General features: G+C 37.9%; 1 protein-coding gene across 1 annotated transcript; it reads left to right on the plus strand.

Moving 5' to 3' along the window:
* Positions 1-3,154: 3,154 nt before the first annotated feature.
* On the plus strand, positions 3,155-9,407 carry LOC114323050 (epoxide hydrolase 2). Its single transcript, XM_082877372.1, has 3 exons — positions 3,155-3,737; positions 7,697-7,944; positions 8,919-9,407. Exons 1-3 carry the CDS (start codon positions 3,261-3,263, stop codon positions 9,163-9,165), a joined length of 972 nt encoding a protein of 323 aa, XP_082733498.1. The 5' UTR covers positions 3,155-3,260; the 3' UTR covers positions 9,166-9,407.
* Positions 9,408-18,334: the final 8,927 nt, after the last annotated feature.

Here is an 18,334-nt window from a genome sequence, read left to right on the forward strand (position 1 = left end):
ATTTTGAAACAATAAAAAATAGAATAGGAAATTAATATTTTGGAATGAAGGGATTACAAAAGTTTTACCAAATTGTGTGGAATCTCATGAGACTCATATGATGTGAGTCTCACATCTATATAAAATATTTGATAAAAATTATAATAAAAATGATAAATCTCTAACATTTTTCATAATCAATACATAGAAACATCACATCAGTAAGACAACGTAACGTACTGTAACATACCATTCTGGTAGCATCACCATTTTAATTTTCACGGTTGAAATTAGGAATGGCAATTTAAACCCGGCCCGACGGGGACCCGCTTCCCCGACCTTGATAAGAGTGGTTTTTTCCCGAAAAATACGTCCGACGGACCAAGGATGGTATTAAAAAATAAATCCCCAGTGATTTTCGGGCCGGGAATAGTGATATATTTTCCAACCCCGATCCCGTCCCCGTTTCCCCCTAACTATAATATATATATATATATATATATCCCTTCCCTCTAATAATTTTGACCCCCTGTTACTCTCTCTTTCTCTCTTCCCTCTACTCTCATTCACTCTTACACCTCTCCTCCAGAGGCGACACTGCCACTGTCTGCTTCACTTCTGTCGCGACCCTCTCTCTTCCAGTCGCCGCCACCTCCTCCGTCCCCTCCTCTCATCTTCGTCGTCCTCTTCCGTCGTCCATGGCCGCTGATCTCCTCCGTCGTTCGTCGCAGTCACCATCGCAGCCGATCTCCTTCGTCGTCCTCTCAGATCTGTGTTAATGATGCACGCAGCATACTCAGATGATCTCCTCTGTCGTCCTCTCAGATCTAATTCAGATCTTATCACTCGTGTATACATGTGTCTTTTTCTGTCAAATTTTTTTTTTTTTTGGATAGTTGATCTGTTAATGATTTTGTTGTTGATGTTGAAAATGTATGTGTCTCTATGTTGTTGTTGATCTGTTTGATGATGTTGAAACAAATTTAGGCCGTAGAATTTTCGAGGTCGGGGAAACCCGATCCTCGTTTGGGAACGGGGACGGGGAGGGTGATAGGTTCCCTATCGGGGATCGGGGCAGGGGCAGGGGCATTTTTCACCATCGGGGATTGGGGACAAGGAGTGTGATCCCCGGCCCCGCCCCGTTGCCATTCCTAGTTGAAATTGCTCTGAAACGTGTAAACTTATCAAAGTAGTGGTACATGAAATCAAAGGGAAAATGTTTGGGACCCACAAAAGAAGATCCTCATAATTTCTTTGATGTATTGATTATTGATGTGTTTGAAAAAAAAAAAATTTCTATCTCTGACAGTGGCATAAATGGTTTAGATTATTTTGGAGATTGTAAGGGTTATGTTTTGTAGGATCTCTATCATTATTGTTAAAAATATAAAAAAAAATCTATCAAGATAGTTTATATTATCCAACCACGAGACTTCTTTTCAAACCACTTTAAAGGAGGGGTGATTATTTAGTATTCTCAGAATATGGATGCGTGGTACTCCATAAGATTTTGATTGGTAGAAAGGGGTAGGAGACCACGATTTATGTTGGAGATGCAGGAACAACATAAGACTAAGTAATTGGTGATTAGCTTAGAATATGGTCACGTAGTGTTGCGGGATTATTAAATAATTTCTCTTAAAGGAACAGTTAGGTTATGTGGGTCTATTACGAGTCTTATTTTGATAATTTAAATTATATTAACACCTTTTGAGATTTTTATTTAATATAGATTGTTCCTTCACGTTTGAAAAATTACTTTCTCTTTCTCGAGGTTTGTAATCTTATTACAAATTATCCCTGAATTGTTGATATCATGCTTCAAATTTTTTTAAATGACCATTTTTTCATTTTTCCTACCATTTCTTCTTCATATCATCATAACTACATTTTACAACTTTTCATTATTAAATTCTATCTAAACATATTCTTATTAAGTGATGATATACAAATATAAATTTTATATTAAATTTAAAAACACAAGGACATAGCTTAATGGTGACCTTTCACTTTAAGACAAAACACCCGTAAACATTATTTATATTTACAACAATATCACTATCACGACATTTTTTTATATAAATTTTTATGTATGAATAAAATTTTTCATTTTTATTTCCACTATCTGGATAAATTACAAATACACCACACGAGGTTTGCTTAAAATACAAACTGTCCCCTGTAGTTTGAAAAATTACAAATACCCTCTTATTATAATTTTTTATTTAATAGAATTAACTAAAAAAAAGAAATTCATAATTGCTCTCCTATAAAATAATAAAATTACTTAAATTATTAATTGAAATATATTTTAACATCATTAAAAACTGTTAATTGATTTGATGATTTACTAATAAAAGAGGCAATTTGTAATGAAATTAGAAACATCAGGAGGTGGAATGTAATTTTTAAAACCACAAGGGGTAATTCGTATTTTAATCAAATTTCAGGAAGTGTATTTGTAATTTATCCTTTTTCTTTCTCGTCTATTCATCCATAGTTATTATAGTATTATCAAGCACCGTCATTCATTTTTATTATAGTATTATTGAATTTTTATATTTTTGTATTTTTTTTGTATTTGGTGAATTTAAAAAAAAAATCACAAAATATTATACTTGTTAAGTATATCTAGATTAGGCGTATCTAAATTTTTTTAAAAAAAAATGCTTAAATAAATAAAAAAATCAATAAAAATAAAAAAAATACAAAAAATAAAAAAATTCAATTTTTTGTAAGTCAAACCAAAGAAGATGATTGTTATTTTTCTTGAAATAACATGAATAAAATATCAGTATTATTTTATTACTTTATATGTATAAAGACTAATAGACAAATATGTCATTTTAATTTGACAGGAAATAAATTGTTCAAACGTAAAGGAGAATCTGTATTAAAGAGAAATCTCAAGAGAGGTAAACATAATTTACCCTTAAATTATTTATTTCATTTGATTATATGTATAAATTGTTCATGTAAAACAATTAAATTAATCCTAACAAAGTATGTTTTGATAATATTTATTGTCACACACTTTGAAAATGAAGTGTTCATTTTTTTTCTTTTTACATATAAATTTGATAGGTTATGAGTATGTGAATAATCTTATTTTATTTTCTTATATAACTAACCTATTTATATAGTCAAATGAAATACTAAACAATTCAAATAATCTTATAAAAAATTTCTGTATAAAACATGAATATCATTTTCCAGCATATAAACCATCATCAAAGCGATCCCATTCCCACACACACTGTGATATTGCTAGAGAGAGTGAGATGGAGGGAATAGAGCACAAGACAATCAGTGTAAATGGCATAAACATGCACATAGCAGAAAAAGGCAAAGGTCCAGTGGTCCTCTTCCTCCACGGCTTCCCGGAGCTCTGGTACTCATGGCGCCACCAGATCCTCTACACGGCGGCGCACGGCTATAGAGCGGTGGCGCCGGACCTCCGAGGCTACGGCGACACCACCGGAGCACCACTCAACGACTCCACTAAATTCACCGCTCTCCATCTGATCGGAGACATCGTTGCTGTCCTTGACAAACTCGCACCCGATGAACACAAGGTGTTTGTTGTGGGGCATGACTGGGGAGCAATTTTGGCTTGGTATTTGTGTCTTTTCAGACCTGATCGAGTCAAGGCTTTGGTGAATTTGAGCGTTCATTACCTTCCTAGAAACCCTACGATGAGCGTGGTCGATGTGTGTCGAGGAATTTACGGCGATGATCACTACGTCTGCAGATTTCAGGTTCTCGTTTTCACTGTGTTTGGATTTTGAGATTTGATTAAAAATTTGTGGAGGGAGAGAAAAATAAAAAAGATCAAAAAAGTGAAAATTTTGTGACTTGGAAAAGCTTGAAGGTATTTTTTTTTAATCATATTACATCTTTATTTTTTTTATTATATATTTTTATAAAAAAAAAAGTTTTAAAATGTTAAAAAAATTAATTTTTAATCTATTTCTCAAAATAATTCTATATTCAAAAAAGAAAATGACATAATTTTTAGTCATAATTATAATAGAAAAATCCTAATCAAATATCTCATTACTAAAGGCATATGGAGGGGTGTGTATAGTAGAATTTCACATTTAACCTTTTAGATGTGTTTTGTGTTTTGGAATGGTGATTTGGTCATACTAGACTAGTAGTTATATGATTTTCAGTAGAACTCACTTAAAAACTAGCTATGAAGGTGAGGTTTTCTTGTATTTATATGTTAATATTACTTTAATATTCAAGTGAATACTGATAAATTTATTAAAATAATAAATAAATTTTTTTGAACTAAAAAATGATTGGGATATTGACTTTTGTTAGTGAGTTTTAATTTATTTTTTTAGTTTATTTGCATTAATTTCTATTAAAATATGACGTGAGAAGTATAAATAATTGAATTGTAATTTTTAAAAAATATTTGTGTAATGATAATTTTTTTTTGGTATCCTTATAATGATAAATTTATTAATAAGGCCTTATTTGTCAACTATATATTTTAGTCAAAAAGTTATTATCAATTATTACATCACTTTTTTTTTTTTACTTTTCAGCATTTTTTTTTTGTAAAAAATCAAAAAATTATTAAAATAACTATTCCCAAACGAGACTTTAAATAAGATTTTTTTTTGATAAATAAGTCCAGAGGACCAATTAGTCGTCCCATTTTTTTTATATTACCAATCCCCTTTTTTAAAGGGAAATTTAGCCAGAACCTCTCCATTGGACCCTTATTTGGTGAAAAGGATAGCCTAATTTATTTTTCTTCATAAACCCCCTAAAGAGAAAATATATAATTGAGTAAGGATAAAGTAAATAATCTTCTTTTTTTTCTTAGGCAATATTATTAGAGTAACATGTTATTGTGAGATTGAATAACATATTACTGTGAGACAAAGTAACATGTTTGTTACTGTGAGACAGAGTAACATATTACTGCCAAATAGAGTAACATGTTATTGTTACTGTTTACATCAATTTCGACGGTAATAATTTATCTTTTTTTAAAGAATTTCATACTTAACGTGGATCTTATTTGATAGATTTTGATGACAGAATTTTAAAAATACTAATTTTATTAAAAACCGACATCTATATCAAAAGTTATATTATTTTAAAGTTTAATATTTTGATAATAATGGTATGTGTTGGACTTTTCAAGGAAAATTTTTTGTGTTTATCCTTAATGCATTAAAAACTTATTATGAGGGAGCTTTAACCAAATTCCTCTTTTTTAAAACCAAAATTTCAAATCTAAGGACTTTTTGAACTTATTTTATAGTACTATGTTGTTTTTTGAAAACACAATTTCATTGAATTATGACAGAGTGCTCCGGGATATAATATGGTGGGTGTTAGAGAAGAAAAGGATGACAAAAGGTTACATTGATGTGATTAGGGACATGTATGAAGGGGTGGTGACCACTATTAGATCGCCAGCTGGAGAAACAAATGAATTTCCTATCACTGTAGGGTTACACCAAGGATCTACCTGAAGTCTTTATCTTTTTACTTTAGTTATGGATGAGTTGACGATAAATATTCAGGATGATGTGCCATGGTGCATGCTTTTTGCAGACGATATTGTGCTAGTGGATGAGACTAGAGAAGGAGTAAACATAAAGTTAGAGATTTGGAGAAAAGCTCTTGAATCTAAAGGATTCCGGATAAGCAGAATTAAGACAGAATACATGGAGTGTAAATTTAGTAACAGTAACAATGAAAGTAGAGGAGAAGTGAAGATTGAGAACTAAGAATTGCCTAAGAGTGAACATTTTCATTATTTAGGGTCGATTATCACAACAGCGGGAGAGATTGATGCAGATGTGGCCTATAGGATTAAGGCAGGATGGTGTAAGTGGAGAAGTGCGTCTGGGGTATTGTGCGATAAACGAATACTCACTAGACTAAAAGGTAAGTTTTATAGAACGACTATTAGACCAGCTAGGTTGTATGGGACGAAGTGTTGGGCAACCAAGAAACAACATGTAGATAAGATGAGTGTGGCTGAGATGAGGATGCTAAGGTAGATGTGTGGTAAGGCTAGACAAGATAGGATTAGGAATGAGTGCATTCGGGAATGGATAGGAATAGCACCGATAGAAGATAAGTTGAGATAGAATTGTTTGAGATGGTTTGGTCATATTCAACGGAGACCAACAGAGGCAGTAGTGAAGAGATGCGATGCTGTAACGGTAGATGGAAGTGTTAGGGGACGGGGTAGGCCTAGATTAACGTTGACTAGCGTTTTAAATAGAGATATGAATCTACTTAATTTGACTAATGAAATGGCCTTTGATAGGGCCGCATGGAGAAGAAGGATTCATGTAGCCGACCCCATTTGATGGGACTAAAGGCTTGGTTTGGTTTGGTTTGATTTATTTAAATAGTGTTTTTAAAAACTAAAATTTGAAAATTAAGTTTAGAACAACTTTTGGGAAATAGTTTTCTAAGGCTATTTCCAACGGTTCACCAGAATCATCACCAAATTTGAATTTGGTGAAAAAGTACACATTTTTTTTGTCTCCAATGGTTTTATTAAAATGAAATCAAATTGAGAATGCTCCAAAATTTTTACTAAACTGAGAATGTCTTGCACCTTTTAGTAATTTACTATGCATAGTCATTGAGTGGTGACCCATTGGATGACTGGCTGGACATCTGGTCGGATGTCCCCCGAGATGACCACCTCAAGGTAAAAATTTGTGAAAAATTTACATTGATCGGTCGACCGCCCGATCGACTCCCCAGATGACCATTTCTATTTTTTTTTTTATTTTTTTTTTTCACCTGTTCACCGCCAGCTAGTGCAGGGACAATGCTCACTATTTGCAATAGAGATGACATGTGCTCACCAGCAATCTTTACATCCGTGTTCATATGCTGTAGAAGCTTCAATAGAATATGACCTCTCCACCACAGACAAAACTTATACCCACATGCATGCATATACATATAGAGAGATATTTAGATAGAAAAAAAACAAGTAATCAATTACAGAGAGAGAAAGAAGAGGAAGAGAGGGAGGAAGAGAGAGAGATGGATAAAAGCTGTCACTCTTTTGGGGATTCTTCTACCACTACTGGTACTTCAAGTAGCAATAGTATCACCAACAACACCACCACCACCACCACCAGCAACAACAATAACAACAACAATAGAGATCAATATCTGAATCACCTCAACAAAATTTCTCACAAAATCTCTAAAACCCATTAGGAGCCCCACACCGACTTTTGATTATCACCATCAAGTTCACCACCCACTTTTGATCTCACAAAATCTCTAAACCCATTAGGAGACCCACACCCACTTTTGATCATCACCGTCAGGTTCACCACCCACTTTTGATCTCACAAAATCTCTAAACCCATTAGGACACCCACACCCACTTTTGTAAAAAAAGATTGAATTCTCCGCCAATCCTCATAGCTGTGCACTTGCCAGTCGGACGACTTGTGTTTTGCTGAAAGCTAAAAATCACCGTTGGAGAGTTTGATATCAAATAGAGGAATTCGTCAAATTTTTTACTCAAATTTGATGAAATATTTTTTAAATCATTAGAGATTCCCTAAAGAACTTGGATTTGATAAATATATTTATCTAAAGCTCAGATTCTTACTTAAATTGTTGTTTAGGTAAGAAATTGTCATACATAATAAAAGAATTAGAGAATTTGAGGTCTTATCTAAATTAAAAAAATTTGTTGTAGGTCCCTGGAGAAATTGAAGCTGAGTTTGCACAAGTTGGCATTAGAAGATCTATCAAGAAATTCCTAACATACCATGATCCCGCTCCATTTTTTTTCCCTAAAGGTAAAGGATTTGGAGATGGCGATTCACCTGATACTCCGATTATCTTGCCTTCTTGGTTGTCGGAAGAAGATGTCGATTACTATGCTAGCAAATTTGAGAAGCATGGATTCACCGGAGGAGTTAACTACTACCGAGCTTTAGATCTGTAAGCTACCTTTCAATTTTTCTTAACTTTGAGATTTAGTAATGTCTTAATCATGATAATTTATGGAAGTCCTAATAATTTTCTCTCGCCATTGTGAAATTATCATAATTTCAAAGATTTTGCATCTTCTTTTCATGTACATTTTCAAACTCATCTCCAATAGGGGTTCTCTCCAACCTTTTAAGTCCAAGGATGCATATGTAATGACCCTAGGTTATGCACATGGTTTTAAATCAGAGTATTGGACAGTGTAATGCTTATGAACGTGTAGCGGTTGGCCAATGTATATCATGAATCGAAAACTGAACTTGTGAATTTTTTCAAGAACTAACAAATGCCAAAAAAACTTATTGATATGTATGTTCCAACCTTATGTATCACAATTTGAATGTTTGTGATAGTTTTTAATTAAGATTGTGACACTTAAAATATGTTTAATGAAATATTATAGAATTCCATATTTTTTTTTCATCAACAAAAATAAACTTTATTGAATCAAAACTAAGGATAAATCCTTTACATCTTATATCAATAAAGATAGACAAAAACAGTGCTAATAGCATCATAGTGAGCCCTACTCATCTCAACTAGGTTGGCATAAGAAAAGCCACCTAATCATGTGCTTACACTTTCCCAAAGCTAGCTGAAAACTCAACCAGCAGACCCACAACAAACAGAGACCAAAGCAAAGGAACAAAAATAGCAAATAGAAATGAAAGAAACTGAACACAATAAACCAAAGCAAAGACAAAAAACAGCCACCTCTCATTATAGAATTCTATATTGTTTTCAAGGTCCAAAAAAATGAAGAATTTCATATAGTGCAATTAGGCCTATCATAAATTGATGTCAATCTTGCCTTCTTCTTGTTCCAAAGTTTAGACATTATTGTTGAGTTACCTATATTCAAGAGTGGTTATTACAATTCTCCAAAGATCTTAGCTATTTTCTTTTTCTTTCCCTCTTCATTGCAGAAACTGGGAACTCATGGCACCATGGGCAGGCTGCCAAGTGAAAGTGCCTGTGAAGTTTATTGTGGGTGACTTGGACTTGGTCTATAACGTCCCGGGTGCCAAGGAATACATACATAACGATGGATTCAAGAAAGAAGTTCCGCTGTTGGATGAAGTTATCGTCATGGAAGGTGTAGCGCACTTTCTCAACCAAGAAAAACCAGATGAGATCAACAAACACATTATTGAGTTCATCAACAAGTTCTAATTTTCTTACCCCTTCGTCATGTTGTGTTTCTTGAAATAATAAGCTTGGCAGGCTGCAGAACACAACTTAAGGGTCATTTGTTCACGCTTCTATTTCTGTTTTTGTTCTTTTTGGAAACTTAGAAATGAAAATTTGAGATCGACTACTCAAAAAATCTCCATTGTCTATTTGTCACAGTAATATTTTACTTTTTAATGGAGTTAGGATGGCAATGGGGAGAAATAGAGCGGATATTAATTCTCCATCTCTATTCTCTTATAAAAAATTTCCCCCATTTCCCATCCCCATGGATACTACCCTTCCATCTCCTAATGGGTTTGGATTTTTTCCAACCAAATTTGACTTTCTTTTTTCTTTTCTTTTTTTTTAAGGTTGACAATCAAAGCTAAATATACATTTTATTTTATTTTTTTGGTTCAACAATAAAATCAAATATACATTAATTAATTATGTATAGAAATGAAGAAATTATTGAATTGGAAGAGATTTCAAAATCCAAACAAGTAAATCAAAGAGATAGAAAATTGACTTGAATATATATATATAGCTTTGGAGGAGTTTTCAAAATCCGAACCAGTAAAACAGTCAAATCCCTTGAATTCAACTTCGGAGATAACGAACATCATTCCCAACGTCACAAAAGAGAGAGAAAAAGAAAGAGAATTCTTCGGATTTGTGATCACTGCCCGCGAGGCTTTGGCAGTTTTTAGCAATTTCAAAAAATGAAAAGTTTTGCATTTACGATTATATATATAGCTATGTTTGCATATATATGGGAAGAAATCAGGAATAAAAACAGGGAAGCGCAACAATTAGTGCTATGTCCTTTGTGGGAGGTCGTTTTGAGTATTTTTCGATAATCTGAACCGTTCATATTGTAGGGTTTGTCAATAATATTATTCAAGTAAAAAATTAAGTGTGTGGGTAAAAATCTGACCACACTGCCTGCTTAGTGATCCACTGGAGAGCACAGGCAGAATAGATGGCTTCAGCAACCTATAACAGAAAGAAACAAGCTCCGGCGGTGGTTCTTCCACCCGGGGGCACTCCGACGATCAAGTCAGTATCTTTCTCAAAGATAATCAAGCACAAAACTTAATACTCAAAACATAAATTGCATACCTTAGACCCATGGGGGTGCCTCTCTTTTATAATATACTCAATCCAAGTCCCACTAGAAGTATGACCTCTGTGAACTCCAAATCAGTGTTTACTCTGGACTCTTTAAGAGATAAAGATAAACTCCCTTAGAGCTTTATCTTTATCTTGGTTAAGTCCCCTCTTCGTCTTAAGACTCTTGTCCCTTATCTGCTCATCTCGGATTTCGATATCTTCGGAGATAACCTCGGCAACTCCGAGATCATCTCGGCTTAACTACCACGACAGGTGGCACCTCGGCTGACACGTCGGCGTCACCATGCCACGTGTTGGTATTCAGAAAATATATCTCCACAACTGCCCCCTAGGTTTTATTACCTCGGCATTCTGAGGTGATGGAACCTATATTGATATTTCGTCGTTTCCTCTCTTAGAAATGGTTCAAAAACTGTTTAGCCAAGATAATCCACTTCCAGCCGACGTGTTCTCTTCGGAGAACAAGATCTCGATCGTACTCTCCCACGCGCATGAGCTGTCATGCATATCTAATCGTTCCATTCACGTGTTTTGTCTTCATTGGAGCGTGTTGGTGACGCGCCTGAGAGCTGTCTGTTCGTTCGTCTGCGCCGTCTGACGCGTGCGTTGCTCTAGGCGTAATAATTGCCCTATTTTTGCCGCCGTTTCACGTTTTTGACAAAACTTTTCCTTTGCCTCTATTTTTCTTTCACTTTTCCATTCTGTCTTCTTGCTCTTTCTCTCTCTGAAAGCTCTCTCTTCTTCGAGTCTGCCATTGCTTCGACCTCTCTTCTGGAACTGCTCTTAATCCCTCATTCTTGTGAGGCCTTCTTCGCTGTTGCAACCGGTTTCTGAGCTCGGCGAATATTGCCCCGGCTTCATTTGTTCCGGTAAGATTCATTCCCTTCAATGTTAATTTCTCTTTATGTGCTTTTGTCTGCCTGTTGCCATTACTGATCTTGTTCGAAGTCTTGGATTTATTTGTACCCTGGATTGTGGCTATATCTTGAACTTCTATATTTTTTCATCATTCTTCTTGCCGCTGTTCTTGATTTTGTTTTTTCTGTATCTCTATCGTTTTTGAGAGCTATACCTCTGTTTTTGAATCTGAAACTTCGTCTTTGTTTTCTGTTTTTCGTATCTGTCCCAGATCTGTGCCTTCGATCTTTATCTTCATAGCTCATAGATTTGGGTTTTGTCTGTAGAACCTTTATTCTTTAGGGAAAACTGTAATAAATCTAAACAACATTTTCCTGGGTTTTAGTCAAGGCTCCAGTAATTCTTTAATTGTACCTTCCTTCTGTATTCCACACTCTAAACCTTGAGCCGACGTAATGGGTATGTGGAGACATAGAGTAAATACCCCAACAAGCCTCGAGTACTTTAGGCAGGAATTCTCTATCCCAGCCGATGTTCATCTTAAGCTAGCTGGGGATAATGACACCATTATGCCTACAGACCATACGATGCCCTTTCCCATTGTTGCTTTCACCGAATGTGGACTTCGGCTTCCACTTGATCCCTTGTTTCGTGAAGTTCTTCATTTCTATAGGCTGAACCCTATGCAACTTACTATCAACACCTACAGGGTGATTAATGGTATTATAGCTTTAGCTAAGCAAGAGAACCTTAGAATTACCCTGGCCGACCTTCAGTACTGCTATACCATGTGTCCTCTTGACCTGAAGGATAGGGGTTTTGTCTATTACCTTAAGCCGAGATCTACTCAGTACAAAATTGTAGCCGACCTCCCAGACTCCAACAAGGGGGCTGGAGATGATTTTGTCATTGCTTCTGGAAATTGGGAATTTGGCCCAGATGAAGATGTCCACCTCTACCCTCTACCTCGAACAGTTACAGAGGGCAAGAGTAAGAGCCTTGAGTCAACACTTAGTTGTTTTTATTTAAGTCCCTAAAATTTGTCTGTTTCTAATGTCTGTTTGCTTGTCTTGCAGATCTTCATCAGCCACCGAAAAACTTTCGCCAATCCTTCTTCCCAGGAACAGATCTGAAAAAACTCCTTGGCCTTCCAATCCATAAACGAAAAGCCCCAGTATTACTAAACTTCATCCCAACATATAAATCCACTTTACCCGACATCCCAAAGACTAAGAAGAAAAGCCTCTCCCCGCCTACTGCCACAACTCAAACCGCTTCAACATCACGAACAGATCAAGAGTCGACATCTGACCCAGCCGATCTTCCATCAACCTCGGCCCCCTACTTAATACCAATTCCCAAACGAAAACGCCGACGTAGACTAATAAAAACTGCCGAGATGGTACGTTCAAGGCCTGTCGTTCAAGACCTTCTCGCCGATCTTCCAACCGACGCCGATGCTGTTCCTTCCCAAACAATGCCCCCACCCAAGCCGAAAAGGGTTAAAAAGGCTCAGCCCAAGGCTAAGGCTACAGATGCCGAGGCTGAGGATGCTTTGCCTATCTCCAAACTGGCAGAAAGCAAAAAATCAGCCTCTACTTCCACCAAGAGGTCTGCGGAGGGCCAACCCTCAGGGTCTACACAATCGAAGAAGGCGAGGTCATCGTCCGCGACGTCCTCGGCTTCAAAGAAACCCGACATCCCCTGGGCCCCTGATCTAACCTTGGAGGATAGGCCCATTATGGCTAGCGAAAGTGCCGATGATATAAACATTGGTGTCGCCCTTAGCACTGCTCTTCTTCTACCGAATGACTTGGAGCGAAATGCTAAGCTTAGTGAGTATGAGAATTACGCTCTTATGCTCCAACACTCCGTCCAAGTAAGTATTTCTGTTTGCACTTTGTGATTTTTTCTCCTGTTTCTTACTGAGAGTTTTATCTAACACTTCTGCTTTTCCGTAGGCCATTCAGCACGCTCATTCATTTTCAATGCAATCTTTTGAGAATCGTCAAAGATTGGTTGATATGAAGAGGGAAGCGTCTTCCATGAAAAGGGAGATAAAGTCCCTTGAAGCAAAAATGAAAAAACTGGAGGATCAGGCCGAGGCTGCAACTAAAGCCCAGACTTTAGCTCTTGAGAAGGCCGAATCTGCTGAGGCCGTTAAAAAAGTTGCTGAGGCTGAGAAAAGAGAGGCCGAGGCTCAGAAGGCCCAAGCGGAGAAAGAACTCCAGCAAGCTCTGGCCACCAAAGAGGCCGAGGTTAAAGAGGCCGATGAAAAGGCCTACGCCCAGGGCATGGCCGACGTCGCAGAAGACTACAAGCTTCAAGTCAGGTAGGCATGCAATAGGGGATTTTCCCTCGGTTGGATGTCCCTGATAAAGAAGCTTGATCTTCCTGCTGACTCGCCATTGCGTCAGGCCGATGCTATTCCTCTACCATTTCCTCCACCTCCTCCTGAAGGCGAATCAGAGTCTGAGGCCGATGCCGTGGATGAAGATGAAGAAAAAGATGATGGTGAGGCCTTGGTGAGGAAACCCAAGGATACTGGCCAAGCCAAATCCCCTCCTCCTGCGGAGCAGGTTATGGACTTAACCTTAGATGAGGAGGGTGATGAGGTTGAGGGGGCAACCAAGGAAACTGCCACTGGGCAGCTATCGTCCAATCTTCTCTTGATAGAAAGAAGTGTTGAGACAACAATCGCAGAGATTGATGCCGAGATTCAAGCGGAAAAAGTGGCCGAGGAGGTTCTTCCAGAATCGTCCGAGGTCCCAATCCCTGCAGCTGTTGGAACTGAAGAGACTCGATAATGTCTTTTACTTTTTTTTCTTCTTTTTCTGTACTTTGTGCTTTGTACTTTCTTTTAATTTCTGGACAATGGAAAACTCCTTCTGATGGCCGACGTGGCTCTTTTTGTATGAAACTGGAACTGTTCCTTCTATGAATGTTTTTAATCTTGTGATGTTCTGTTCAACTGCTTCTGCATAGTCTTGTTCTTAGAAATTGCTTGTATGCTTCTTCATGTTGCTTTCTTTGTGCAATCTTCTCGGGGTTACATACCTCGGGTATAACTACAAAATTTTGACTTCGGCAAGATACTAACCTGCAGACTTTGCATAAATTTTAACAAGTATAAAGCATATACTACTTAATGTAAATTTTGCAAGCTTCTTCTCAAGTTTCAATAAGTATTTAAACAGTGATCTCGGCCTAATTTACTTGTAAATTGCTACAAATTTCAACAAGTAGTGAACAATATACTTATCCTTTACTTTAACCTGTAACTTCCTGTATACCTCAGTGGGTGATCATATGTCGGCTTAACATAAACTTGTAAATTGCTACAAATTTCAACAAGTGTTAAGCATCTTCCTTAGGGTTTAAGCAACCCACATATTGCTATAAGGACTTAAGCAATAACCTCGGCTTAACTTCAACTTGTAAATTGCTACAAATTTCAACAAGTGAAGATAAGGAATCAGCTTAATTCCAACTTGTAAATTGCTACAAATTTCAACAAGTGAATTAAGGAATAATCTCGGCTTAACTTCAACTTGTAAATTGCTACAAATTTCAACAAGTGGAGATAAGGAATCAGCTTAATTCCAACTTGTAAATTGCTACAAATTTCAACAAGTGAATTAAGGAATAATCTCGGCTTATCTTCAACTTGTAAATTGCTACAAATTTCAACAAGTGAAGATAAGGAATCAGCTTAATTCCAACTTGTAAATTGCTACAAATTTCAACAAGTGAATTAAGAAATAATCTCGGCTTAACTTCAAGTTGTAAATTGCTATAAATTTCAACAAGTGAAGATAAGGAATCAGCTTAATTCCAACTTGTAAATTGCTACAAATTTCAACAAGTGAATTAAGGAATAATCTCGGCTTAACTTCAACTTGTAAATTGCTACAAATTTCAACAAGTGAAGATAAGGAATCAGCTTAATTCCAACTTGTAAATTGCTACAAATTTCAACAAGTGAATTAAGGAATAATCTCGGCCTATTCTTTGCCCCCAATGTGAACTTGAGTTCAGCTCGGGTTTACATTAATTATGTCTTCAATAAACAACAATGCATAACTTTATCAATCATATGTGTTGAAAGAATTCTGAAAAGGCTTTATTGATGATATCGGTCAAAACATGATGCACATCTAATGATAGAAAAATTTCAAATTACAAGTATTCCAAGGTCTGGGCAATGCTTTGCCCTCATTGTCCTCAAGCCGATAAGCTCCATTGCCTAATACTGAAGTGATTCTGTAAGGTCCTTCCCAGTTTGGGCCAAGCTTGCCTTCCCTGGGATCCTTCTTGTTCCCGACGACTTTTCTTAGGACTAGGTCGCCGACTTGAAAATCTCTTGGATTGACCTTCTTGTTGTAAGCTCTAGCAAGCTGTTGCTGGTACATTGCAAGCTGAATTGTAGCTTTCTCTCTTCGTTCTTCCAATAAATCCAGATCTCGGGCTAAGAGCACGTCATTGGTGCCATTCTCTACTCCCTGGGTTCTGATCCCTGGGATGCCGATCTCCAATGGGATGACTGCTTCTGTGCCATAAGCCATGGCAAAGGGTGATTCTCCTGTTGATCTTCTCGGCGTAGTCCGATATGCCCAAAGTACGTTGGGCAATTCGTCTACCCACTTTCCTTTTGCTGCTTGCAGCCTCTTCTTTATTCCATCCAGAATTATTTTGTTGGATGCCTCTGCTTGCCCATTGCTTTGAGGAAAACTTGGTGTTGAGAAATAATTCTTGATCTTGAATTTTGCGCCAAAGCTCTTGATGAGTTTGCTGTCAAACTGTGTTCCGTTGTCGGCAACTATTGCTCTTGGTATCCCAAATCTGGTGATAATGTTTCTCCATATAAAATTCTTGACGTCCACATCTCGGATTTTGGCCAGAGGTTCTGCCTCTATCCATTTTGTAAAGTAGTCTGTTGCTACCAACAAGTATTTTCTCTGCCCAGTTGCCTGGGGAAGTTGTCCAACCAGATCCATGCCCCATTGGGCAAACGGCCATGGGCTGGATACTGGGTTTAGGTCGGCAGCTGGCTGATGTATCAAAGGTGCAAACCTTTGACATTGTTCTCACTTCTTCACATAGGCTTCGGCATCCTTTTGCATGTAGGGCCACCAATACCCCTGGGTAATGGCCCTGTGGGCTAATGATCTGCCCCCAGCATGGCTTCCACAAATTCCTTCATGAATTTCATAGAGAAAATCTTCAACCTGCAAAGGATGTATGCACCTTAAAAGTGGTCCAGTGAAGGACCTCCTGTAGAGATGGCCTTCTGCTGATAGACTGAATCTGGCCGACTTCAGTCTGATTTTATGTGCTTCCTTATGGTCCTCTGGCAGCTTCCCCTCTTTTAGGAATGCAATGATTGCATCCATCCAGCTTGGTCCCAAGTCCACGCACATTGCTTCTTGTTCGGTGCTCTGTTTATCTATACTCGGGGCCGACATGTAGTCGATCATAATTGTCCTTGTTTTTCCAGTCTGAATTGAACTGGCCAGGTTAGCCAACGCGTCGGCGTGGGCGTTGTCATCTCGGCTAACTTGGAGTAATCTGCAGTTCTGAAATAGGGCTGCCAATCTGATGACTTCCTTTGCGTATGCCGACATTCTTTCGTCCCTGGCTGCAAATTCTCCTGTTGACTGGTTAACAATGAGTTGTGAATCACAAAAAACAATTACCTCATCTGCTTCTGCTGCTGCTGCCAGCTTTAGCCCTGCAATTAATGCTTCATATTCTGCTTCATTGTTGGAGGCTTTGAACCCCAAACGGATGGACTGTTCTACAATTTCTCCATCTGGAGATATCAGCAGTACTCCTGCCCCTGCTCCCTGGCGGTTTGAACTGTCGTCGACGAATAGTCTGAATGAATCTCCGATGTAGATGCTGCAGGGTCTGAGTTTTTCCTTCTCTTGCTTTTTTGTCTTTAGCTGGGATTCTTTTTGCTTATTGGGACAATGCTCATCTTGGCTCGACGGAGCCCGATGTGCGGCGGCTTCAGGTGTGAATTCTGCGACGAAGTCGGCCAAAACTTGGCCCTTTATTGCTGTTCTCGGCCTAAACTCCAGGTCAAATTGCCCCAGGGTTACTGCCCATTTTGCTATTCTTTCTGTTAAGTCTCCTTGTTGCAATAAGGACTTCAGTGGGTGCTCTGTTAGGACCACAATCTTGTGTGCCTGAAAGTAATGGCTCAACTTCTTTGAAGCCGTTACTAAGGCTAGCATTAATTTTTCCAGTGGTCGGTATCTTGTTTCTGCGTCGGCCAAAGTTTTACTTACATAATAAACAGCCTTTTGTTCTCCTTTTTCCTCTCGGATTAGCACTGCGCTAACTGCGTGTTCTGAGACTGCTAAGTACAAAAACAGTTCCTCCCCTGGTACTGGGTTGGAAAGAACCGGAGTTGTGGTCAGGTACTTTTTTAGGTCGGCTAAGGCAGCTTCACATTCTTCTGTCCATAGGAAGTTTGTGGCTTTTTTCACCAGGTTAAAGAAGGGTCTGCACTTGTCTGAGCTTCTGCTAATGAATCTGTTTAGGGCTGCGGCCCTCCCAGTAAGTATTTGAACTTGCTTTGCCGATGTCGGGCTTTGTAGTTCCAGGATGGCCTTGATTTGGTCTGGGCTGGCCTCGATGCCCTTTCTTGTTACCAGATATCCTAGAAATTTTCCTGACCCAACTCCAAAGGCACACTTCGAGGCGTTGAGTCGGAGCCGATATCTTTTGAGTATGTCAAAGACCTCTTTTAGGTCGGCAAGATGACCTTTTGATTCCTTGGTCTTTACGACCATGCCATCGATGTAAACTTCTACTATTTTGCCAATCAGGTGTTTAAACATCTTTGTTACTAACCTCTGGTAGGTTGCTCCTGCGTTTTTCAACCCAAAAGGCATTACCTTATAACAGTACAGGCCTTTCGGGGTGATGAACGCGGTCTTCTCCTCATCTGGAGGGTACATGGCAATTTGGTGGTACCCTCTGTATGCATCCAAAAAACTCATCCTTTCATGTCCCGAAGTGGCGTCTACCAGTTGTTCGATTTTGGGCAGAGGAAAGCTGTCTTTTGGGCAAGCTTTGTTGAGGCTGGTAAAGTCTACACAAACTCTCCACTTGCCGTTCTTCTTTTTTACTACTACTGTGTTGGACAGCCACGTAGGGTACTGAACTT

Source organism: Camellia sinensis, chromosome 7 (assembly GCF_055761805.1).
Source record: "Camellia sinensis isolate YWXY chromosome 7, ASM5576180v1, whole genome shotgun sequence".
NCBI classification, from domain to species: Eukaryota; Viridiplantae; Streptophyta; class Magnoliopsida; order Ericales; family Theaceae; genus Camellia; species Camellia sinensis.